The sequence below is a fragment of the Globicephala melas genome, chromosome 3 (genome assembly GCF_963455315.2).
Source record: "Globicephala melas chromosome 3, mGloMel1.2, whole genome shotgun sequence".
NCBI classification, from domain to species: domain Eukaryota; kingdom Metazoa; phylum Chordata; class Mammalia; order Artiodactyla; family Delphinidae; genus Globicephala; species Globicephala melas.
Window position 1 is genome coordinate 146,966,474 of NC_083316.1, and position 26,631 is coordinate 146,993,104.

A 26,631-nucleotide genomic window follows, 5' to 3' on the forward strand; every position below is an offset into this window, starting at 1 on the left:
CGAAAACGTTCCCAAACAATGTCACCTTGGGCAAATCCCATGTGAGCAGAGCGACAGCAGATGACAGATAACGCTTACCGAGCAAAGCACAACTGACTGAACTGTCACGGCAGATGTGAGCAAAGTGCTTTCATTCTTAATACAGTGTGTGGATGGGGAAACTGAGGCTCAGAAACGTACAGCGGTGACACTGAGCTGAGACCTGAAAAGGCAAAGCTGAGATGTGAATGAACCCAGGTTTGCCTAACCCCAGAAGTCAAGGTCTGAAGTCCCGGGCGAGGCTGGAATAGGGAACTCGGTAACACAGTCAAGTTCCCCACACACCGCCTGGCCCGTAGGCTGCCAAAGGGCAGCGAGCATTTCTGTCCGCGCCACCAGGGCCTCTTCCCCACCCTCTTCTCATTGAATCTCCTCCTCTAGATGATGCTGTCCCACCCGCCCCACCCCTCTGGCCACAGCTAGCAGGCTCGGGGGGGTGGACTCTGACCCAGGAGGCTGACACTCAGATGCTCTCTCCCAGAGACTGGAGCCGAACCCACCAACTCCAGTGCCTTGACCCAGGGAAGGGCACTTCAACTTGGGGACTGAAGGTGCTGTTTGGCGGAAGAAGCTGGTCCAGAGGGGCTGGCGGGAAAGGGAGCAGTTTCGATGGGAGAGCTTGTGGCCACGGGACACACGGCCCGGGAGCTGCCAGGCTTCCAGTGGGTCATTCTGTCGCTGGTTCTGGGCCCCTGTGAGGCCGCTGTACTCCCGGCTCTGGTTTCCGTGGGGGCACACTGGCCTCCTCTCATCAGTCCACCCCCACCTAAGCTAGCTGAGTGGGTGTCTGCTCTGTGGGTGCCAATAAGCCCTAGGCTAGCAATCACCCATGTCACTCATCTCTGCCCCCTCTGTTCCTTCTTGGAAGCATCAGGCAGGCAAGAGGCCTCTGAAAGCAAAAATATAGGTAGCACTGCTGCCCCTGTAACATGGACCCTCGGTGCATGAAAAATCAGTCTAGCGACTTGCAAAATATCTACCCGACACCCACGCTCTAAAGACCTGCCGAAATGGATCACATCAATCACTCTTGCATCTGAGCAAGGGGGTATGGATCTGTCTTTCTCACGCAGGACCACTTTCGGAGGTGTTGGGCATTACTGCTATCGTCTTTCCTGCCTTTCCTCCAGGGTCAGCCCTTCCCCCGCCCATGCCCGTGTCTGCTCCTGCCAAGTCCCTTTTAGATGGTATCTTAACATCTTTAACACAGAGCCTCTTTGGGTACTGACATTTGGTACATGTTTGCTGCGGACCAGAAGAAAAATATCATTTGTATATGATACTGTTTGGTTTGTTGCATAGTGAACACAAAACGTCACTTATGAGTTCATTACATATTAAGCAATTAGGTAACTGGTGTCAACTTCTGTCCAGTATGCAATGACTTGGCAATTTATAATGTAGATTGTTTGGTGATACTGGGGAAACAGGTTAGGGGCACATTATTATCTCCCCTCCCCCTTTTAAAATATTGGCGCACAGGCTCTGAAAATTCTCTCTTTGACATTTTTAGGAACAGATTAGGTCTGTTCAACCAAGGATGATGGTGGTTAATATCACCTCCAGAGAGAACATGGAAGGCAGAAAGACAGGCTGGTGTGTGGAGGACCCGGGCTGTCTCCTGATGTCCCTACAATGCCTTCTCTACATCGGATCACAGCTGTTCTCTCCAGGTCTCAGTCCCCACCTCCCTGACTGAGAGGCAGAGCAGGGACCGGATAAGCCCACTGGCCATCACATTCCTCAACCATACCGACTGGCTTCGAGATGAGCCTATGAAACACAACACTGTGTTTGCTGGGACTTCTGCAAAGTGACCTTTCACTCTTTCCTGCTAAGTGTGAGCCCAGAGCATTGTGCAACCATGTGGGATCTGAGGATAAAGCAACATCAGGACACTGGGAATTCAGAACAAGAGGAAGAAGCTGGGTGAGAGGACACAGAGGAGAACCCTGTATCAAGCTTCACCTGAAGCCTGCCAGTTTCCTTCTCCCAGGACATTCTGTCACACCAGCCCCCTAAATCCCCCCATCTACTTAGGCCAGTTTGAGTTGGGTTTCTGTCCCTTGCAACCAAAGGATCCTAACTGGTACACAGAGGGAAAGAAGACAGTCATCTCGATGAGGCCTTACGTTGGCCTGTGAGCTATGTGAGCCCCTCACCAAGTGGCAGGGAACACTCATGGAGTCAGGAAGCCGGGCAAGTTCCCATCTCCTCCTGAGGTCTGTGTTTTCTAAAGAACTTTGTTACATCATATCAGGCACTGTGACTTTTCATGACACACTTGCTTTGAGTTGCTGGCCTTTGGTGCTGACCCATGGATTAGAGATCGTTTACCCTCCTGGGGAGGGGCTTACACAGAGCTGTCCACATAGGCTTCCTGTGAGACTGGTGGCGCTCATGGGGGTTATAGTTCATTCCTTCGTTTGTTCATTCATTCATTCACCAAACATTCACTGGATACATACAGTGTCCTTGAATAAAACATGAAGGAAAGAGAGGATAATGAAGATGTGGTTCCTGCCCATGAGAGTCCTAGTTTAGAGGGGGACAGGCAGACAACTTCAATAGAGTCAGGAGAGAGGGATGCAGAGCTGTGGGGTGCAGAGGAGGTGGCCTTCGCTGGCCAGGGAATGAAGTCAGACCAGGCTTCCCAGAGGATGAGACCACGAGGGGGCTGGAGGGGGCAGGAGGTGTTCCAGGTGAGGAAGAGCTAATGCAAAGGCCTCGGAGGAGAGAAGAAGGCGAGCACGGTGCCCTGAGAGCACGGCAGGCATTTTAGGAGCCGAGCAAGGAGGCTGATGGGAAGAGGAGGCCAAGGTGAGGCAACAGACGTGGGTCTGTCTTGAGAGCAGAACAGGTCCACGAGGTCTGAACGCACTCAACACGACTACACCAGTTCAAGATCTGCACTTCAAGGCCAACAGAAACGGTCTCCAGGTCAGCCTCCGTCTGGAGCACTCAACAGGAGCCTTTATTTGGAAAATACTGAATATCAAAGCATAAGGCAATACAGCCCATTACTTATGTCCCCAGCGTGTCCCCAGACACGCTCCTCAAATTTGCGTGTCACGCCTGCACAGGGGCCAGGCTAATCTTCTCTACATCATTCCAATTTTAGTATATGTGCTGCTGAGGTGAGTGCATAGACATCATTTTAAACAAGAACACTGTGGCTGTGAAGTCAAAGTGGAAAGTAAGTCCAAATAAACTCTTCCCCACCTTGCAGCTCACCGGAGACCCCAAATCCTTACCTGGAGATCAAAGAATTTGCTGTAGCGCCGGTAAATGGCCTCCGTGGAGCCGCTGGACCACGTGACACGGATGATGTAGACCTGCAGAGAGGGATGGAGACAGGCGTGAACACCAAGGGGGTCTTTCCACCTCCAGGACTCAAGACCAAAGCAGTTCAGAGTCAGAAAGACCTGGGTTTGAATCTCAGCTCTGCCCCTGACCAGCGGTATGACTTGGACGGGTTACTTGCTCTCTCTGAGCCCCAGCTTCCTCTTCAATAAGATAGGTCTAAATACCCCCACCTCTGAGAGCTGTGCAAAGGATTACATGAAATCAGGTATAGGACAGCATAAGCACCCTGCTCATCTCAGGAGACGCTGTTACTCTCACGATCTCTTACTCCCCACTCAATTCAGAAAGCCACAGGGCTGGCTCCTTTGTCAGTATCATTCTTAAAACTTGGACTTGTCAGAAGGCACAGCAACCTGCGGCTCTTAGCTCTCTTGTATTTCTCGTAAGCTACGCCATCACGCCATTTTCTCCAGTTAGGGCCTGGGCTGACTCATCTTTTCCCTCTGCATGTCAGTTTCTCCATCTGTAAACTGGGTTAACAGCATCTGTTTCCGCTGCCTCCCGGGAGAGTGTGAGGACTCGATTAAGACGGAGGATGGAGACAGCCACTTCATAAACCACAGGGCCATGTTTTCAATCTCTGTCACAAGTCACAGCACACACAGAAAATAATGCATTGACAACAAATTCGGGCAAGCCAAGGTGGCAGCAGGAGGTCGCAGCATCTGGCTGGGGGCTCTGGTGGCCCTGGACACCACCTGGATACTCAAGGGAGAAGGGATCAGCACATCCATTCCTGGCTTGCACAAATTATCTGTGGTTACAGGGTAATTCTGACACTTAAAACATACATATGTGAAAGCTATCTGGAAACAGAGAAATGCTGTATAAACACGAGGGGCTAGGTGTTGTTAAAGAGGCCAGGGGGGTACACAGGCAGGGTCCCTGCCTCTGTGAGTGGAGGGTAAGCTGCGGAGACAGCACGTGCATAAGTGAAGATAAGTAACATGTACGCAGGGGACGTCTGTTATTTTTTGCCCAGTACTGATTAACCTTTCCTTCAACCAGAGTGCCTTGACTTTCCTCCTGGGAGCCTCCTTCCCTACCTCAACACAGTCCCTTAGACACCAAGGTGGGTACCACTGTCCACAGTGATTGGTTGAGGAGTGAGCACATGACCCACGCCGGGCCAATCACAGCCAGTAAGAATCAGCCCTGGGACTTCTGCTCTGACCCCTGAGAAAGATAAGCTCTCTTTCTTTGAGGTTGCTAGGCTGTTAGGATGCAACATGGAGATGCCAGGGGGCCATCTCATCATCGCTTGGGAGGAGCCTGCCTGAGAATGAGGCAAGTATCCGTGGAATCCTGATGACACAGTCTGACCCTTAGGTCCAGCTTTGCCTGTAGCTCTATCTACTCCTTGTCTGTTCAGTTTCCTGAGCCAGTAAATCCTGGGCAACACCCACACTCTGGGATTATTTCTGAAGCCAGTTTAAGCTGGGTTTCTGACACATGTAATTTAGTCCTGACGGATGCAGGAAGGGGGGGCGGGAGAGATCTCTGAAGCTTGAAGTCATCATGGTGTACCTTGAAGGACATGTAGATCTAGATAGCAGGAGAGGAAAGAAGAGACCGTCGGTGGTAAGGGATGATGGTGGAGCAAAGACGAGCTCAGGGAGTATGGGGGACCACGCCTAGCAGTGGTTTCCAAAGCGGTTTTAGACAAAGTCTCTTCCCAAATGAGTTCTTGCTAGGATACCTTCATTCAAAACAGGAAAAGGAGGAGCTACGGGGGGCCAGAGCCAGAGCCCATTGTGAACACCAGGGACTTATGGGAGAAGATTTTCCAGGTGAGAAGAGATGAAAAATGTAAAGACAAATCAAGACAAGATGTGAGGTGCCCCTGAATGCCCAGCTAAGGGGTTCACCAGGAACAACCACTCTAAATCCAACATCTATTTCATTTCAGCGAAGCAAGGCAGGAAGGAAGGCATTTGGACTCTAGACTCACGCAATTTCCTAACCCCCAGGGCCTCAGTTTCCATCTGTAAAACGGGGTCATCGAGCCCATCTTACATAGAATTGTGATGATTATCAGAGGTAAAGCTCTGAGCTCCTTGCAGAGAGGAAAAGTTCAAGAAATCTTAGTACCCTTCACTCTGAGTCCCCAGTGTCTACCCGGCCCCAGTTCAGAAAGACAGACTATTTCAACACCAGGGATTCAGGTATCCCACCTCCCCCCGCCTTGTTTGTGTCCACTAGTCCTGGGTGCCTCATAGAGCCAAAAGACAGGGCAGGGCATCCTTTGGGAGGCAGAGTCACCCTGGAAAAGTGATTTTACGACAAAAAGAGCTGTCTCCAAAGGCACCTGAATAGTCGTTAGTCTTATTAAAAAGAAAACAGGGGAATCCCTGGTGGTGCAGTGGTTAAAAATCCGCCTGCCAATGCAGGGGACATGGGTTTGAGCCCTCGTCCAAGAAGATCCCACATGCCGTGGGGCAACTAAGCCCGTGCACCACAACTACTGAGCCCGCGTGCGACAACTACTGAAGCCCACGCGCCTAGAGCCCGTGCTCCGCAACAAGAGAAGCCACCGCAATGAGAAGCCCGCGCACCGCAACGAAGAGCAGCCTCCACTAGCCGCAACTAGAGAAAAGCCCATGCGCAGCAACGAAGAGAAAGAAAGAGAGAGAGAGAGAAAGAAAGAAAACATCAATGCTGCTTAAGCAAGCCTCCGGCGTGTCGATTTAGAGTGGCTCCCATTCATTCATTCACTCTGCAACATTTATTAAACACCTCTTGTGTACCAGGCCCTCTGCCAGGTGCTGGGTTACAGTGAGCAGCAGGACAGCCTCGGACCCTGCCCTTGGACAGTGGGAAGATGGGCAGTAAACCATCAGATGAGGAAATATGTATATAATTTAAGTTACAGTAAGTGCTAGGAAGGACCCCAAAGCCTGCTGTGGTAGCGCAGGATGGGGATGGTGGTGGAGGGTGTTCTTGGAAGGGAAGGTCCCTCTGAGGGAGCAGCCTTTGAACTGAGACCTGAAGGCTGAGGAACTGGCTTGGGGAAGAGCTGAGGAAAGTGTATTCCAGACAGAATGCAAAGTACAAATGAAGACACGCAGGCTGGAAAATGCTTGGAATGTTTGAGGAACCAGAAGACCATTATGGCAGGACAGAGCTGTCAGGGAAGGGGATGTGGCCAGGAGGGGCAGCAGCTGTATCACAAGGGTCTTATAGGGCTTATAGGCCACGGTGAGGGATTTTTATTCTATTGAAGTTTTGAGGGGTGCAGGGGGCTGGGGAGGAGGCGTTTGACATAATTTAATGTATGTTTTAAAAAAATATCCATCTATATGCCTCTGGCTGCTGTGCAGAAAATGGTTTTGAAAAGGGGCAGGGAAACTAGCAACGGGGCTTTTCCATATCTGAAAGGGACCATGGAACTCAGCCAACCCAATGGCCCCACCTTCCAGATGGGTAAATGGAGTCCCAGAAAATACCCTACCAAAGGTCCCCATCCTGGGGGATGTATAAACAAAGTTTGTATGACTATCTGTGAAGGACAATGCCAATGTGGATTAAAAACAAGAAAAAAATAAAATAAAATATCATCAAAGATTTTAAAACCAACCCAAAACATACACCCATAAACAGAAAAAAAAAATTCTGCTTACATAATTCATTCTTGATCTCTTGTTTAAAATTTTTTTAAAATTTATTTATTTAGTTAGTTATATTTATTTTTTTTAGGTGTGTCACTCTATTTAGGTGTTTTTTTTTCATTTCTGTCAGTAATATTTTCTAGTTTTCTTTTAATTTTTATAAAATTTTATTTATCCAGCATTTTAGAATTTTATTTATTTTTTTATACAGCAGGTTCTTATTAGTTATCCCTTTTATACATATTAGTATATACATGTCAATCCCAATCTCCCAATATTTATTTATTTATTTATTTTTGGCTGAGTTGGGTCTTTGTTGCTGCGCGTGGGCTTTCTCTAGTTGCAGCAAGCAGGGGTTACTCTTTGTTGCGGTGTGTGGACTTCTTGTTGCAGTGGCTTCTCTTGCTGTGGAGCACGGGCTCTAGGCGTGCTTCAGTAGTTGTGGCACACGTGCTCAGTAGCTGTGGCTCGCGGGCTCTAGAGCACAGGCTCAGTAGTTGTGGCGCATGGGCTTAGTTGCTCTGTGGCATGTGGGATCTTCCTGGACCAGGGCTCGACCCCATGTCCCCTGCATTGGCAGGCGGATTCTTAACCACTGTGCCACCAAGGAAGCCCTTGTTTACAATTGTTTTTTTTTGAGGTACGCGGGCCTCTTACTGTTGTGGCCTCTCCCGTTGCGGAGCACAGGCTCCGGACGCACAGGCTCAGCGGCCATGGCTCACGGGCCCAGCTGCTCCGCGGCATGTGGGATCTTCCCAGACCGGGGCACGAACCCGCGTCCCCTGCATCGGCAGGTGGACTCTCAACCACTGCGCCACCAGGGAAGCCCTGTTTACAACTTTTAAAGTTCTGTCCCTATGGTACAAGAACTCTGTAGCAGATCTAACTGGTTTATTGGAATCAACCTCTGAGCACAATGTCTGCATTTTTAGGCACAGATCTAACTTTTTGATGAGAATTGTCCCAATGTAGGGCTTTGGCCTTGCCCACGGTTTGGGGGCTGGTGAAAGAGCCCATGCACTGGGTTCTAATACCAGCCCTGCTGTTTGGTGAAACTCACAAGGTACCAATCTCTCTGGCCACAGTGTCCTTCTCTCTAAAATGAGGACAGCAATCTCCCCTGAGGACTCACTGCAATAACTAAGGTACATATAGGGCTTTGCCAATGCCCGGCACACGTGAGCTGTGCAGTTCGCTTTTCCCTCATGGCAGGTAACCGGTATTCCTCCTTATCTGGTCCCTCCTCTCTCCTTTTGGTAATAGCCCCTGATTTCCCTTGGAGGGTCACCTTTCTCCCGCCCCTAGTCTTTGTGATAGGGAGTATCATGTGTCCCAAGCCCGGCCAACCAGAATCTACCAGTCCCTGATCCCAACAATGGTTCAGGGATGGGCACGTCACCCAAGCCAGGCTGATGAGACTCAATTCTGGGACTTCTGATGGCATGATCAGGAAAGAGACCCTCTTCCCCACTGCAGTGGCGAGCTGGGAGAACTCTACACCGTGATTTAAGATGTAGAAAGCACAGAAGCAAGCAGAGCTCAGAGGGAGAGAAAAGTGGCATGTCCTGTGACACTGCTTGAACCCCTGGACCTGGCATCCCGGATATTCCACACACACAAGCCCAAACCTTTTTTCTTATTTAAAGTCAGTATGAGTTAGTTTTTGTTACGTGCAACCAAAGCATTCCTAACACATCTGACCTTGGCTTTTGGATTATATCCCAAACCCAGTTAATACTCAGTGGCCTGGTGTTAAGCAATTAAAAGCAGACTTTTTCGTAGCAGCATTAGTCACAATAGCCAAAAGGTAGAAACAACCCAAGCGTCCACTGAGAGACGAATGGATAAGCAAAATGTGTAATATTATATTCAGCCTTAAAAAAGGAAATTCTGACATATGCTATAACATGGATGAACCTTGAGGACATTATGCTAAATGAAAAAGACCAGTCACAAAAAGACACATACTGTGTGATTCCCCTTATACTAGGTAGTTAGAGTTTTCAAATTCATAGAGACAGAAAGTAGAATGGTGGTTGCCAGAGGCTGGGGAAAGCGGAATGGGGAGTTAGTGCTTAATGGGTTTGGGAAGATGAAGAGTCGTGGAGATGGATGGTGGTGACGGCTGCACAACAATGTGAATGTACTTAACGCTACTGAACTGTGCACTTAAAAATGGTTGAAATGGTAACATTTATGTTATGTATATTTTATCACAATTTAAATAAATAAGTAAATAAATAAATAAGCAGATTTCCTTCAGAGATTTACATAGTGCATGTCATGCTGCCTGGAAGTGACACTTATAACTTTCTCCCTGGTGTAGCCCTCAAATCACGTGCTGCATACCTGAAGAAGAACTTATATCCAGAATATATTAAAAAAAAAAAAAACACAACTCAACAGTAAGGAAACAACCAACCCAATTACACGATAGACAAAAGATCGGAATAGACACTTCATCAAAGAGGATATATGGGGACCTCCCTGGTGGCGCAGTGGTTAAGAATCTGCCTGCCAATGCAGGGGACACGGGTTCAAGCCCTGGTCCGGGAGGATCCCACATGCCGCGCAGCAACTAAGCCTGTGTGCCACAACTACTGAGCCTGCGCTCTAGAGCCTGCGAGCCACAACTACTGAAGCCTGCAAACCTAGAGCCCGCACACTGCAACGAAGAGTAGCCCACACTCGCCACAACTAGAGAAACGCTGCGTGCAGCAATGAAGACCCAACGCAGTCAAAAATAAAATAAATAAATTTATTAAAAAAAAAAAGAGAGAGAGGGTTTCCCTGGTGGTGCAGTGCTTGGGAGTCCGCCTGCCGAGGTGGGGGACGCGGGTTCGTGCCCCGGTCCAGGAGGATCCCACATGCCGCGGAGCGGTTGGGCCCGTGAGCCATGGCCGCTGGGCCTGCACGTCCGGAGCCTGTGCTCCGCAACGGGAGAGGCCACAGCAGTGAGAGGCCCGCGTACCGCAAAAAAAAAAAAAAAAAAAAAAAAAAAGAGGATATATGGATGGCAAGTAAGTGCATGAGAAGATATTCAACATCATTAGCCATTAGAGAAAGGCAAATTAAAACCATGATGAAGGATCACCACGCATCCATTAGAATGGCTAAGATAGAAAAAAATACTGACAAAAACAAGTGCTGACCAAAATGTGGGACCACCTGAACTCTCAGACATTGCTGGGGGGATAAAAAGACGGCACAGCCACTCTGGAAAGATCCTTGATGGAGGCTGAACCATGGGGTGAAAGGTTGTTGGAGAAAAGGAGAGTCATACGGGGTGAAGATATCACCCCAGGGATTAGTCTCGTAGCAAAGGGAAAAATGTCCCTTTTCAAGGGAGAGATCTGGCGACCACAACTGTAATAGGGGATCAAACCTAGCGTGACCAATAAGAGGGATAATTAGACTCTGAGGTGATGCAATAGGAAGTATACAAAACCTTCTGTCAAGTATCGTCACCAAAATATTTAACCTGAATCTCAAGTCTCTTGACCTAAGTTTCACTTCATAGGAAGTACAGGAGGGAGAGGAGCAAGCTAAATGACACGTAAGGAAACAATCAGATAAATCCAGAATGTGGGATGGTCTACAAGTCTACTCCTAGGGCACAGCTCAAGTGCTACCTCCTCCAGAAAGCCCTCCCTGACTGCTCCCGCCCCACCAATATCAGGTTGGGTCTCCCTGGTGCATGCCCCTTGGCACCTACTGTCCCATCACAAAGTCGACTACACTTTACAGCAACTGCTGACAGCAGGAACCATGCTTGTCTTGTACATACACCGAATGCTGTATGCCCAGCTCTGAGCACAATGGAAAGTCTGTACTTTGTGGAAAAAAAATGAAGAAGACACGAAGATGCCAAGAAGTCAAGCCCTCTCTGGCTCCTGTCCTGCTTCACCACAACCCCTCCCTCTGGGAATGAGCAAGCACAGAGACCACACTGGTGTCCTAGGGCCACGGAGGAGGCCTTAAACCGGAATTAGCCACCAGCAAAATCCCTTCTTACACAACCTCAGCATCAGGGCCTGCGTGATTTGCAAATTCTAGACTCCCCAGGTCCGGGTTTCTCACAGGGCCTCTGCGTCACCAGGGCCAGAAGTCCTGGGTTTCTAAACTTCCTCTAAGTCAGCCACGCCACGGTGCTTGGGGTCGAGGTGGGTAGATGACTGGGTCTTGGTCTCCCCCAAATCCTCGCGAGCTTGCAGGCCAGGCTAATAGCTCCCACGTTGTCCTAGAGAGGGGTAGAGGCGCAGAAGTGCAGTGACTTGCCTGAGGTCACAGGCTACACAGTGCAGAGCAAGGACTCTGACCCAGGTTACCTCTAACCCTGACGGCCTTGCTGCACCAGGGAATCACGCCCCCACCCAGTAGCTGGGCCACCGTTGGACCAACGAGATGGCTGCTCATTTTTCTACCTCTTCCTCAGAGCCTGCTGGGAGGCTTTTGAGTTCAGGGCTTAAGAGGGCCTGGATTCACCCTCTGCCTCCATCTCAACTAGCTGCATGGTATTGGGAAAGCAGCTTTACCTCTCTGCGACACAGCTTCCTGCTCCGTAAAAAACGGGGATCGTTACAGTGTGATGATTAAATGAGAAAATGCATGGAGAGTGCTGGGCTTGGGGCCTGGCACACGGTAAATGTTCCATGAAGAGAAGCTATCATCCTCCTCCTCACTTTGAGCTAAACACAGGGACATAAAGCTGAGGGGACCTCGCCCCTGCTCGTTGTCTCTACAGGTGAGCCCCTCCTGCAGCCCACCCTCCAGTCCCCATCTGTCCCCATCTCCCCCCCGGCGCTGCCTCTTCCACTGTCTTCTCCAGGCCCCAGGGGGGTGCAGAGGGACTGTCCCTCCAGGGCCTGGGAACACAGGTCCAGCTCACCTGAGTCTGGGGCACAGGTCTCCCAGCTGCTGGGTGAGTCAGGGCCCTGATCCCTCCCCGTTGGTGTCTGGGGGGGAGACCCTGCCACCTCGCACCCCAACCCTTGGGCCTCAGCCTGAGTGCAGGGGAGCAAATGCTAGGCCACCACACATGTGAGCCTGCTTGGTGCCGGGGCTCTGGCAGCCCTGGCCTTCCCTCCTCTACCTGGGGGTGAGGACCATCCCAGGGAGTCCCAGGTCAGTCTGACTTGCCAGGAGCTGCCATAAAGAGGGTCAAAAATCCCACCTGTTCATAGATGGAATTAGGTGTCATGTAGCCTGGGCCACAGTGACCCCTGTCCTCTGAGGACCACCCTGTCCCAGGGCCTCCAGAGGCCACTTTTCTTCAACTTAGACTGCTTTTGGAAGACAGAAAAGAAAAGAGCCCCCTGGCAGATGCCAAAAGCTCATCTGTGGACCCCACCTCCAGGAGAAGCACCTCTTGTTTCATCTCACAGCCACAGCTGACTGGTCCAGGCATGGTCAGTTTCTCGGGAACCTGAAATCAGACCTGAATATATCAGCATCCGAGAGGATGCTCCTGCAGCCTGAGCCACCTCCAGTTTGTGACAGACATTTGGTCTGCAGAGAGGGACGAACGAAGGAGAGGCAGAGAAAGGAGAGGCAGGGAGAGCCCTGCCTGGCTCCCGTCCGCACTCTAGCTCCTGCCTCTAGGGCCCACCTGCCCACCCAGGGCCGCTATGACGCAGGGGACTGGCCTTCTAGTTAGTTTCCCTCTTAGCATGAAGAAGGTTTGTGCGCCACTAAAGGAGTTCTGTGATACAGGGGAAAGTTCAGGCATTATCTCAGGTAAAAGAACAGTCTAAAACAACAATCTAATCTCAAAAAAATTATGTATACAGTATATAAGTGCATGTGCGTGCTTGTGTATATTTCATTTGTGTATTACGGTGAAGGCCGACTTAGTGAACACAGAACCAGGGGAAATGAGGGCTGGGGTCCCGTGAGCCTCTGATCACAACATTTTCATCCAAAGATCAATACACAGCCTTGCTGTACGTTTCTGTTTAATGACACCTTATTTAATGTATATTGTTGATTCATTAAGCTTGAACTCATGGCCAGTGGCACTGTAACTCATGCCTGAACGAAGCTTACCTAACACCTCCAAAAGACACGTCACACTTAGGAACACTGGACAGCCCTTTAGCACTCGGTTTGAGGCCATGTTAAACAGCGAAATGACCAAAAAAAGCACGAGATGTATACAATGTGGCAATAAAGAGACCATGAAAAAGACACTTGTTCAGAGTATAAGAGCTGGAACAAGAAGGCAGAGGTTGCCTCGTTCAACCCCAGCTGGGGAAATGCACCTCAGGCCACACGGTTTTTGCGGCCACGCACATGCCCACATCTGCAAGCGACCGGGAAAACACTACAAGTACTGATGCTGGATTAGAAATAAATTTTAGCAAGTAGGCAAATTCCCAAATATGGAACCGGCAAATAATGTGGATGGACTATATTGTATATAAAGTATGTGTGTATGTCTATAAACCACTGATATATACATACATATATATATATATATATAAACATGTATATATATGGTTTGCTCTGGGTTGGTAGGAATATGTTAAGACTTTAAAAATTCTCTTCTTGAAGCTTTCTTGTATTCTCCAGATTTTCTACTGTGTATTTTCTTTTATAATCAGAACAAAAATGTCACTTTCCTAGGAGAACAGGAAGAAATGTGTCTCTGACACACTCTCTCGTCTGGAACACCAAGGTTGAACCCCATCTTCCCTCACTATCTCGGCTCAGTCCTAGGGCCGTTCCTCTGGAACATCCTTCCAGATCACGGAGCACCTCCTGGGTGCAGGTACAGCAGATGACAGAGGTGGGAGTGTGGGATGGGAGGAAGCTGGGAGTTGGCAGAGGGTGTCTTAGCCCTGACCTCACTCTAAGTTCGGGAAAGTCTTTTGCCCCTTTGAGCCTTTGTGTTCTCTGAAAGATGGGGATAAGGACACTCATCCTTCCTACCTCACAGGCAAAGATCGAATGAGGTATTTTTTTACAGCTCCAGAAATGGAATCTGTGTTGGTTAGAATCTCCGCTTGTGGCTGGGATTTGAGGGAGAATGTTCCACAAATGCTTCCTAACTCCTCCACAGTCACCTCCTTTGGCAGGTCCAACCCAGCCCAATGGAGTGTGGGCTCCCAGTGCCTGGAGGGATCCCACTAGACACAAAGAAATTTATGTTCCATTTCTAAGGTCAGGTCACCCATGAATAAAGATTTCAAACAGAACAAAGCTTAGAGGCCCTTGGACAACAGCTGGAGCCAGGCCTGGGCATGGCTACGTAACAGAAACAGGCGAGCTCCAGGCAGCTCTGCTTAACTGACATGCCTTATCCCTGCAGACCCACTGGCCCACACCTCTGCCCATGGCCGCAACTCTTGGAAAGGCCCCAGAACTCCATCGATATGCCATCCCCAGGGCAGGATGATATGAAACAGCTGTTGCCCCACCTCCGGAGCACTGTGATCTCATATGCTTTCATCACGTGAACTAGAGAACATGAGAAGGTGTTTTTGCCCAGTGAATAAGATCCCCGAGGCACGGGGGAATGTCCTCCAATCTCACTTTGCTTTGCAAATCTCTATGGTGGGGTTTCTAGGGCTGGCAAAGAATCTGGTTGTAATTCCCCGCTGATATTAATTAGAAGGGGTGTGGCTTCTGCACTAGTCACATGACAAAGTGATTACATTTTGATCTGGGTTGCAGTGGCCAGAGGTTTAAATCTGGGGGAGGGTCTGGTCCAAGCGCTTTTCAAAGTGACGGTCCTTAGATCACTGTCTCAACGTATGCAGGAGCTCGGGCACACCGGCCGGTTTTAGGTGATTCAGGGCTCGGCACTAAACTGCAGGGAATCCCATAGTGAGAAAGTTAGTCTCTGCCATTCCCTTCCGGCCCTGACTGGCTCAGAAAGTTGGCAATAGCAGCTTTTCAACACCCCTTCCAACACTTGCTGGTCTCATTTCCTGAAGAAGGGACAGAAGACCTCACGGCAGGCAACGCTTGCCAGGAAGAACTTTAACACACTGATTTTCTTCTTCCTTTCTATTTAGTTTCCTTCTATTTCTAGCGAGGGCTGCTGGTTTTCCATTTATGGTGGACAGCTAAAGTTTCCCTTTAAAAATAATTGAAGTAAAAAAGTGAGTCACTTTGAAGAATACTGAATTAAGAATATGTAGTACAGGGGGTTTGTGGCTATGCCAAACATTGTGATGGTGCCGGTAGGATGATCAACAATGAGGGCGGTGCTGTTTTAGTGAACTCCTTGCCATTCTCGCTCTGTCTGGGGCTCTGTTGTTTACAGGCCAACAAGCCCACATTTCTCAAGCTGGAAGCCCTCTCCTGGCTCTACAGTGCTGGTGGGGAACCTGGAATGACCTGGGAGACCAAAGAAAACATCTAAAGAGAGGGCACCAGTGGGACAGAGAGTTGGGGCTGTTTTCCTGCAAGGGCTGTGAGAAAGGAACATCAGCAAGACAGAGATCCGTGCTCCATTAGCAATGTCTGCCCTGGGCACCTGGGACTGGGAGGATGTGTACGGCACACATCCCTGATTCTAGAGCAACCCCTCCATTTAACAAAGGGACCGAGGGGGGCTTCCCTGGTGGCGCAGTGGTTGAGAATCTGCCTGCTAATGCAGGGGACATGGGTTCGAGCCCTGGTCTGGGAGGATCCCACATGCCGCGGAGCAACTAGGCCCGTGAGCCACCACTACTGAGCCTGCGCGTCCGGAGCCTGTGCTCCGCAACAAGAGAGGCCGCGATAGTGAGAGGCCCGCGCACCGCGCTGAAGAGTGGCCCCTGCTTGCTGCAACTAGAGAAAGCCCTCGCACAGAAACGAAGACCCAACACAGCAAAAATAAATAAATAAATAAACTCCTACCCCCAACATCTTAAAAAAAAAAAAAAGCATCTCCCCGCGAAGCCCTTCCTGACTCCTGACACTTACTACACCTTGTCTCGTCCTGTTTAAAAACAAAACAAACAAACAAACAAAGGAACCGAGGGGTGTAGCGACTTACTAAGGGTTCCACTCTTAGCTATGGACTCTTCCCACTTCCACGGCAGTATCCAAATTTCCTTGCAAGCTCCTCATGCCCCTCTGGGCCTCCTGCACAACGACTCCCCCAGAGGACTTTAAATCTGGAGAGTTCTTAGGTGATTAGGCCAGCGGTCAAACTGTCCTGCAAGAAGCCCCAGGCTCCTGGTGAGGTGGGTCGGGCTCTGGGTTCTCCATCCTGGTTTCCACGAGGCACTCCCACTTTTAGCTCTTCTATATATGGAAGAGGGTGTAACCTGGCAGCCTGCAGGCCCAATCGCCAGACCTTGTGGGTCCGCGCTGCCACAAGGCAACCATCAGTGGAGACTTTAGACAGGGCCTGGGCTCCTCCATTGCCCACAGTCCTCCTTCGCCTGCTTCAGGCCGACAGCTGGGGGTTCCAAGACTTTAAAATATACAAAAACCCTGCTCTAGACCGTCCCTCATTTTATAGTTGGGGTTACGAGGTCAGAGAGGGGAAGGGACTTGCCAAGGCCACACAGCGTGCAAGGAGGAGAGCTGGAACCAGACCTAGGGCTCCTCTTGGGAGGTGCTGAGGATGTCGGAGTTCCACTCCAGAATGCTGTTTCTCAGACCTGAGAAACAGCAGAGCCCTTTTTAGCCAGAGGGAGGAAAAACTCTTGTCTCTCACGCAGCATACTGAGGGGCTATGGCTTCTGCCCACGGATCACACAGTTTCTGCAGCAAGTCCTCAGCCCAGGATAACTAAAGCTGTCCTGCACTGCAGCCAGAGCAACCTTCATTAAATACAAAAACACGTGCAGCCCTGAAATCAAGCAGCAGTGTTAGTTTAGAGATCTAGATGAACCCACTCCTTGCAGAGAGGGCTCCTGGGAATATGTCTGAGGGAGTCCAAGAGTCTATAAACCCTGGTTTAAGAAACCAGCTTTAAAAGGTAAGTGTGACCTCCCCGGCCACCCCAATAAAGCTCCCACACTGGCTGGGTTTCTGGGAGCAGCTTGGTAATGAATGGCTGGGCTCCAGATCCACCTCGTTGGCTATCTGCTGCCCAGGCTTAAGGTGGAGGACACAGTCTGGGGCGGGGGTGGGTGGGGGTAGGAGGGAGGGAGGGAGGGAGAGAAAGAGAGAAGGGTGGAGGAGAGTGGGAGAGAGCAAGGAGAGGGGGGAGAGTGAGGAGAGGGCAGAGGCAGTTGGATGGGCTCCACCGGCTTAACTAATGGGAAACATGATTCTGCTGTCCCCGTGGAGACCACACGTTCCCTTTGGTTCCGATCTGTCAGCTCTCTCCAGCTGTCTGCCCAGCATCTGGCCTATGTAGGTCAGCACTCCCAACCTCTTTTTGGAATTGCAACACCCACAGTGTATTTGATTTCCTAACACCCAGAGCAGCATCGCCACCGGAAGTGCTGAGGAACGCATATTTATCTTTTTAAAGAAGGTACATTAAGTTTAATCCTGAGAAATGCCGCCTGAGTGTCATGTCAGAGTGAGGCAGGACCAGGATGAGTGGCGGGAGGGCCGAGATAAGATCAGCAACCACGCTGGGGAACCTGCTGCTATGCGCTGGCCCTGTGCAAGGTGCTTTACCAACATCCTGTCAATCATCATGAAACACCTGGCGGGACGGGGGGTCCGCCCTCAGGTTGGGGAGGTGGAAACCCAGGATGCCACCATGCCTGAGGTCACGCAGTTGGGAAGTAAGCGACTTCAGTTCCAAGCCCAGCTCCTTCAGCCTCTGAAGTCCCTTCTCCTCCTTCCAGACCCCCAAGGCCAGGCCTTGGCTCTCCTGGTCCCAGGCCAGAGCTTTCCTGTCCCAAGTCAGCATCAGGAATCACCAAGCTCAGGCGCCAGAGCAAGTGACACTCTGGGGGTGGCCGGCTGCCAATTTTTCTCTTTTCAATTAAGCGATTGCTTGGAATAGGGCCCAAAGACAAGTGCTTGTGGTGTGAGTGGCAGAGAAGATGCTTTTTGTCCCCAGCCCACTCAGGTGGGTGGTGGAGCTGAGGTCTCAGACTGTACCTGGGGGCAGAGGGGTGCCAGGCCAGGAGGTGGGAGACAGGGTCGGTCTCTCTAAAGCACAAATTGAATCGTGTCTCTCCTCTGCTTCAAACATCTCAGTTCGTTCATTCATTCATTCAGCAAATACAGACAAGGGCACCTACTGTGTACCAGGCTCCCTTCCGAGGGCTGGGGATATGGCCGTGAACGAGGAAGACAGAAGTCCCTGTCCACCTGGAGCTTTCAGCCTAGTGGAGGAAGACAACAAAGGCATGTCGGGGCACCTGGCCAGGTGCTCCCTTGCCTCTGGTCCTTGCACCTGCCACTGCCTCTGGAGGGAGGATCTTCTCTCCCTTCACCTTTGTAGCAACTCTTCACTTCCTAGGTGTCAGCTTAGAGGCTGCCTCCTCTTGGAAGCCTTACTGGAGACCCCCAGTCTGGGTCTGGCCTCCTTTCTCTGGGTTCCCACAGCCACTAGGGCTGCCGTCACTCAGCACACATTCCTCTGGGTGTGCTGTTCTGTTCAGGTGACTGTCACCCCACTCCCCTCGGAGCCCTCAAGGGACAGGGGCCAGGTCTGTCTCATTCACCACAATCTTTCCAGTGCCTGGTGACACTGGGCTCTCAGGAACTGCCTGGTGGGAGACCAACAGGCGGACACACAGACAAAAAGCCAAGACAGGGCCACACGGTCATAAATCAAGGTGACCTCACTCAAGGCTCTCTGAGTCTGGGGTAACAATGCTCTTGGAATGGCTGAGTGAACAGCTCAACTGCCAAGGGTGCTGGAAACAGAACCAGCTTTGTTACAGAGAAGAATGCAGGCACAGGGCCCAGCCCTGGGAGAGAAGTCCACGTCTCACCCCAAGACCTCTCTGGACAGGAGATGGAGAAAAAGAGAACAGCGCAGGAGCAATTCCAACTGCAGGTGGAGGCAGCATCCCATACCATTTGAGAGTCAGGGCAGCCCGAGGGAATTCTTAGGAGGTGATGGAATTATGCTGCATCCTGTTTCGGGCGGTGGTTACGAGAACCTACGCATGTATAAAAGCTCATGGAATGCTATACCAAAAAAGGGAATTTTCCTGCACACATGTAAGTCAAAAATTAAAAATAAAAATCACTCCTTAGTGTCATTAAAAAAAAAAAAAAGATAGACACTGGCTTTAGGGTACCCAGGTATGATTCTCGGCTCTACAGCTTAAAGCTGCTGTGGGACTTTACAAGTCATTTCATGGCCCCGAGCCTCTATTTTCTCATCTGTAAAATGGAGAGAATAGTCGTACCTACTTTATAGGGTTGGCTAAGGATTCAACAGGCTAATGCAGGACAGGAGCTTGGCACATGGCCTGACTTACAGGAAGCTTTGAGTGCAATCACTGATAACCCCATTACAGAGGTGAGGCGCTGGTGGCTCAGGCCGGCCAACTCAAATCTTTTGAGGTGAACTAAGTGAAAGGGAAAAGTCACGAATGTCACTCTGTGAAATCCAATCAACAGCCTCTCCCTGGAGCCCATCCTTCCATGACTGCCGGAGCCTCATCCAGATGGCAAGCAGCATGACCCACTTGCAGGGCCGGCCGGGTGCAGCACCTCCGTTCTTCTAGATGGAGACACGGAGCTGGTGGAAACACTTGCTGGACTGGGTGTGCAGCGCCAGCCCGGGCCTCTGGCTGCCAACTCACAGCCTTGCACACATCTGGCCCGAAGCGGCACGGGGAGCTTTCCAATGGCAAGCAGAGGTGCTGGGAGCTGGAGCCAGGCTCGGCCGAAACCAACCTGAAGGCTAGCTTTCTAGGAAAGCCTCCAAGGCAGGCATTGAGGCCTCGTGGAGATCTCCGAGGCTGCCAGGCCTCAGAGGAGCCCGGGGCAATGCAGGAAATGGAGCCGAGAGAGGGCCTCTCCTGTGTTAGCAGGGTTGCCTAGGGGGAGAACTGGGCGGCCAACGAGAGCACCCACTATGTGCAAGGCACACAGGCAGTAGGAGTAAAGCTGTCTGAGTAATGAAAAAGAATCAAAATGAGCCACGTTTACTGGGCTGATTGGGCACTATGCTAAGTCCTTCATTTATGTTACGTCACGGGATGTGGTGACACTGGCTCAGACGAGGTCACACAGCCAGCATGTGGCAGAGCTAAGATCTAAACCAGGGCCATGGGGGACTTCCCTGGTGGTCCAGTGGTTAAGACTCTGTGCTTCCACTGCAGGGGGAACGGTTTGATCCCTGGTCGGGGAACTAAGATACCACATGCCACGTGGCGTGGCCAAAAAAATAAAGTAAAATAAACCAGGGCTGTGGGACATGGTGAAAAAAGCCTGACATATGTGGTCAGATGGGTCTTGGTTCACACCTAAAGGGCCCAGCACAGTGCCTGGCACACAGTAGGTACTCAACAGAAAAGACAGTAGTAGAGTCTTCTCATAGGCCACAGGCCCCATAAGGAGCGCTTTACAGCTGCTGTTGGAGCACAGAGGGGATGAGGGCTAATTCTGTTGGTGGTACCTAGAGAGGCTTTCCAGATGAAAAAACAACTGCTCTGGATCTTGAGGGATGCATAGGAGTTCTCCAGCTGAGGACCAATACTAATGAGCACTTGTGAAATCCCCAGCACTCTGCTCTCAGGAACCCTATGGAGTGAAGCTTACTATCCATCCCATTTCACACCATAGTAAACTGATGTTCAAAGGGGTCAGAGGGCTGGTCCAAAGCCACACAGCTGTTTATGGAGGATGCCAGAATTTGAACCCAGGTTTGTTTGACTCCAGAATGCCCCTTCCAGTCCCCCAACCAAAGCCAAAGACACAGCAGAAGAAAACTGCAGAAGCTGACTGTCTAAACCAGAACAAGAAATGTGGGGTCCCACAGGCAGCGTCTCGGGGAGTTTTGGGCTACAGCTGCCAGCTCCTGGGCGAGGAAGCCCAAGAGAATGCTGCGAACTCGCTAGCCACACCATGTGGAACAGGCAGCCCAGTCTCAAGACAGCAGCAATGCAAATAGCACAGACTTTCAGTTGGATTGACCTGGGTTCCAATCCTGGCTACACCACTTCCTTGAGCAAGCTACTTAGGAGCCTCAGTTTCCCCATTTGGTAAATGGGGATGCTAATACAGTCAGCCCTTGGCACCCAAGGATTCAACCAAGCTCAGATTAAAAAAAAAAAAATTCCAGAAAGTTCTAAAAAGCAAAACTTGAATTTGCTGTGACCCAGCAACTACTTACATAGCATTTACATTGTACTTACATCTATCTACATAGCATTTACATTGTATTAGGTATTATAAGTAACCTAGAGATGATTTAAAGTATTGGAGAGGATGCGCAAAGGTTATATGCAAATACGACACCATTATATACTAGGGACTTGAGCATCTGTGGATTTTGGTATCCATAAGAGGCCTTGCAACGAATCCCCCGTGGATACCAGGGGATGACTGGAATAGTATTACCTGTCCCTCAGGGCTGTTGTAAAGTGTAAATGGGATAATGTCTGTAAGATACCTGGTACAGTGGTGGCCCTTTACCCCCTTCCATGCAAAAGTAAGTTCCTCAGGCCCAAATCAAACCCAGATCATTAGGTTGAACTAAGTGAAGTTGCCACTTGTTAAGTCAAAAATTGACAATTTCATATGGCTCAACCTAGTAGCATCCCAAGGGGTTATAATATTATATCTGTGTCCACTGGACTAGACTGAGAATTAGTTACTTTTCTCTTGAGTGTTTACTATGTGTCGGGAACTGGGATGACTCCTCCATTTACAGATGAAGATACTGAGGTTCTGAGAGCTTAAGTGACGTACCCTAAATAGCACTGGTAGAAAGTGACAAAGCCAGGATTTACACCCAGGTCTGGCTGCCTCCAAAGCCTGTGCCTTAACTACTATGATACAGTGCTCAGTCTGGTGTCAGTGGGGGGTCATCACAAGGAATCCAATTCTGAGTCAGCTGAAGGATAACATCAATGGTCATCATCCTAGAATCACGGGACCCAGGGATTGAGGGAGCCCAAGAAGTTATGGTTTCATTCAAGGAACACACTTGGCACCTGTCCTTAGACTATGAGGGATTCAGGGGCTGGTGGGAGAGGAGGAGACGAGTCAACAGAGTCATATCCAATGGATGAGCACCACGATGGGCTTGGTCCACTAGGAACCTCAGCATCAAAGCTGAGTGCCCTGGTTGGGTGACGGGCAGAAAGGGGTCAATTAGGATTTCTAGGATACTCCCTAAACAGCTGCCCCCTCCATATAAATGCAGCTTCATCTTCCTGTCCCACTGGGCTTGGGGACATGAACAAAGAGGAGAAAAGAACTAGATGAGAACATAGAGGGACTGAGCTCTCAAACGCTGGGGACAGCCATCTATTGGTATCAGAAGGGGAGTAGGGATTCCTCCACCAGATAAAGTAGGGGGGCTGCAGAAGTGGGTTCCAAACTTTGTACAGCCAAGTAGCTAGCCCCTTCTCCCACATGAAATCGTATGTGGTCCTGATGGTCAGGTTCTGTGGGTTCCCTGGCCACCCCTGTACCCATGCCCTGCTGGGCTCCTCATCTGGCAGAGACTATTCCTCCCAGCCTTGATGTGAACCCCTATGTGGACTTCTCTGCCAGCTTCCTGCGCTTCATACACAAGTCTATGAGACAGGAAAAAAGGGAAAAGGGAAGCAGGGTCCCCTCTTTCTCCCTCTCTCCAGGAAGCTTTCCTGACTCTGCTGTCCTACACTGTCCTCTCCTCTCTAGAGAAACCTGGGATAATACATAAACATATAATACAATGTAAAACAATGTAACGGCTCACAACCACCAATGGTCTTGATGTGTTTCCTATAAAGCTACACTGTATTACTGTTTCCACCCAGCAGTGGTGGAAAGTAAGACCCAGCATGTGAAGTAACCTGTTCCACAGAGTTGGTAATAAAGTCTGATGGCAGAGGCTGAGGTCTTAACAAGCATCCACATTTCTACTACCAGAGACGAAGCTTTGGTTATACTTCTTCCCAGACCCTTTTTCTATATGTTGAAGTAGTTTATGAAATTAAGATCACATTGTATATACATGATCTTTTTCACCTGTGTTACATGGTGAGCATTTCCCCATTTCATTAAAAATTCTCTCAGCAAAAATTATAAAGGATCCTTAGTGGTCCATTTATTTAATCATGCCTCCAATGATAAACATTTTCAGTATTATTTTAATTACCACACTGCTAAATATCCAAATATACAAATCTTTGGGGAAGACTGCTTTTAAATCTTAGGGGGGTGCATCCTGGACTAGTCCATTTAGAGTATGTTTCTCAAGGTGTGGTCATTCCAGATGACCTGTGTCACATCGTTCGAGGTTGCTTATTAAAAAAGCGCATCAAGGGCTTCCCTGGTGGCGCAGTGGTTGAGAGTCCGCCTGCCGATGCAGGGGACGCGGGTTCGTGCCCCGGTCCGGGAGGATCCCACGTGCCGCAGAGCGGCTGGGCCCGTGAGCCATGGCTGCTGAGCCTGCGCGTCCGGAGCCTGTGCTCCGCAACGGGAGAGGCCACAGCAGGGAGAGGCCCACGTACCGCAAAAAAAAAAAAAAAAAAAAGCGCATCACTGGTCAGGGAACGGTAAAGATGATGATGGTAAAGATAATATAACACTAACAGGTAACTATTCATTCAGTACTTTTATGTGTCAGGCACTGCTTTAAACCCTTTACATAAAATAACCCACAGTAGGTACTATTCTTACCCTCAATTTACAGATGAAGAAACTGAGGCACAGAGAAGTTAAGTCACTTACTAAGGTCACACACTCTGCTGGTCACCGGCAGAGGCAGGTCAAACCCATGCTTCACTTCCAAGTCCGAACTCTGAAACTTCTACCCAGAAGTTTTTCACCTTTTTTTGTGTGCCACGGAGCCCTCTGGCAATCTGATGAAATCTATGGTCCGCTTCTCAAAATGATTTAAAAATGACTAAATTAAAGCATATAGCATTCCAAATGAAACACTGAATTGTAATAAAAATGTTTCAAAAAATAAAATTATGAACATATGTACACTTTTATTAATGCAATAAATAACAAAATCCAGCAGTGGGTCGAATAACATCACAGTTCTGAAGCAGTGATGAGGATAAATGCAACAACTGTAAAGTGACGTGAAAATATCTGTGAATTTCTACTGGTGACAAAGTCACAGGTATTACTAATATCACTGAGGGTCACTGCCTTCATTCATAATGGAAGGCAGTGCTAAATTGCTATTGGAGGTTAGTGAGAATAAAGATGTACTCTTCCCCCTTCCAAGTTCAAGGACCCTCCGAATTCCACCCATATTAAAAACTCTGCCAGTTGGCTTTCCCTGTTCCAGAGCACCCACCTCCTCTTGACTCCAGCTCAGAGCGCCACCTCTCTGGTCCAGCAGGGAATGGGGAATGGGCAGTCCAGGCCTCAGACCCCTGCCCTGTCCCCAGAGCCCTACTGCAGGCCCCACCACAGCCCTTATGCCGTGGTGACGTGTTCCAAACAGATGGTGACCTCTATAAGGACAAAGGCTGCCTGGTCATCTCAGCCTCTCTTCGGCTTGGGGCCAGGCCTAGCCCAGGGCAGACAACAAACACACATCTGTGCAACTGACTGGCAGCCAATGGTGGCCCGAAGCCACAGGCTGCTGATTCACACCTTGGCTGGGGAGGAGGAAATGCTGACGCCACTGAGTGGGTTTCTGGCTTTCTTTGCCAGTGCAGTAGGCAGGGGGTCCATGCAATTCTGCTTAATTAAGCAGGGTAGAAAATACTCTTGTTATGTGCTTTAAGGCAACGTTTCCCTTCAAATCTAGGGGGAGAGTTGACTATACCCTTCTTTATATTCAATGATAGGCAGCAGAGCCGAGTGTCATCCTGGGCAAAGTACTTTATCTTTCAAAGTCTCAGTTTCCACATCTGTGAAATGGGCTAATAACAGTACCTATGTAGCAGACATCTGTTGTTTCCACCTGTCCAGGCTCCATGCCCCCTTCTTCCAGCAACAGTGCTCTGAATCTCCTCCAACTATTGGCAATTTCAGTGGGACTGTGGATCACAGTATCCTGCCCTTGCCTGACCAAAGGATGGTCAGGTGATTTGGCTGGGCAATCAGATTCTCTCCTCCTAGAACTGGACTCTTGAGTGGCCAAAGGGACTGAGGGATGGAGCAGGTGCCTGCTTCTGGTGATGCTCTGATGCCCACAAGCAGTTTCAACTCCTTGTCCTTTCTGTGACTGGGGGCTGAGCCAAGTTCTGCCAGAGCCATCTTTCCAATACATTTCCTATGGCTTAAGTTCATTAGGTTCATTTCTGTCACTTGCAGCCCAAGAATCCTAATACTCCTTACCTCACAGAACTGCTGCTCAGATCCAGCGACACAAAGCATGAAAAGCCTGGAGCGTACAGTAAGCACTCAAATAAACGATAGCTATTCAATAATAATAACAACAATAAATGATTGTTAAGTCTTGAGAACAAAATGAATTTGGAGTTATTTAATCCCTCCCAAATTTCAGAATTCCTACTGGCTATCATAGACCTCTTTAATATTTCCCATCCCTCCCTCCCTCTCTAACTTTATCTTCACTGTCTGCACAGTCCTCCTGTGGACAGGTGCTCTCTCTCTCCCAGGTCTGTCTGTGTCTGCCCCCTCCGTTCTCCTGTGAAAGGTGCTCCCCCAGCCCATCAAGCCGGGGGAGTGCCCCTGAGTCCCAGCTCCTCCCAACCACTTCCATCTTGGATACCTCTGATCCTGAGCCCTGGCCACCCAGCCACGTGTGTGTGCGTGTGTGTGGGGGGAAGGCGTGGCCTTCTTGAGGGTAGAGTCTATGCTTTCTTATGTATGTATGTATGTATTTATTTATTTATGCCACACCACGTGGCTTGTGGGATTTTAGGTCCTCCACCAGGCTTGGCCCAGTCAGAAGCCCCCAGATCCTTGGGGCCTCCAGCCACCTGTCAAGCTCCATCTCTATTACTCAAATCTCTCCTGCTTTTTTCAAACACGCCACATGCCAGGGTTTCAGCTTCCTTTCCCTCCTGTTCTGTCTGCCTAAAATTCCTTTACCCTTCTCTACTTGACAGCATCCCTCCCATGCTTTGTGACCAGCCCTGGGTCACCTGCACTGCGTTGCCTTCTCCAAGTCCAACTTCCCCCAAACCCTAAGACACAGGCCCCTGCTCATTCCCAAGTTCCAGGCTAGCCCTGAAAGGTCATCTACCTGTCTCTCAGGACACTGACCTCCTTGAGGTCTGAATCCCCGCTTTGCATATCTGTGTATCATCCCTGTGCTCAAAGGTGCCTGGCCCCTAAAGGGACTTACCTTTGTTCAGTGGATTCTCAAGAAACATTATCAGTACTACAAAGTACGAAGGTTTCTTGGTTGTTGTTTTATTGAAAGTGGTAGTCTCGGCAGCATTACCAGATAAAGCACAGGATGCCCCAGGAAATGTGAATTTCAAATAAACAATGAATCATTTTTTAGTATAAGTAGGTCCCAAATATTACATGTTTATCTGAAATTCAGACTTCACTGGGCATCCTGTATTTTCATTTGGTAAATCTAACAGCCCTAAGTTTTGGGATGGCTGGGGAGACGCCTGCAAAAGCAGGCGGGAGAGCTCTGCGCATGGGCGTG

At 49.7% G+C, this 26,631-nt stretch overlaps 1 protein-coding gene and 1 pseudogene across 5 annotated transcripts in view; both read right to left on the reverse strand.

Annotated features, from left to right (window-relative positions):
- The window catches only part of SH3PXD2B (SH3 and PX domains 2B), a 111,874-nt gene that overhangs the window by 76,148 nt on the left and 9,095 nt on the right, over positions 1-26,631 (reverse strand). For 4 of the 5 annotated variants that reach the window (XM_060296606.1, XM_060296607.1, XM_060296605.1 and 1 more), the window contains exon 2: positions 3,294-3,374. Coding sequence is in view for 2 of the 5 variants with exons in the window: in XM_060296605.1 (XP_060152588.1) it covers positions 3,294-3,374 (81 nt within the window). In the remaining 3 variants the exon portion in view is untranslated. Of the gene's footprint in view, positions 1-3,293; positions 3,375-15,999; positions 16,136-26,631 lie in introns of those variants that run through there. The other variant, XM_060296608.1, reaches the window with a different exon arrangement.
- Positions 3,085-3,184, reverse strand: LOC115838797 (U6 spliceosomal RNA; annotated as a pseudogene).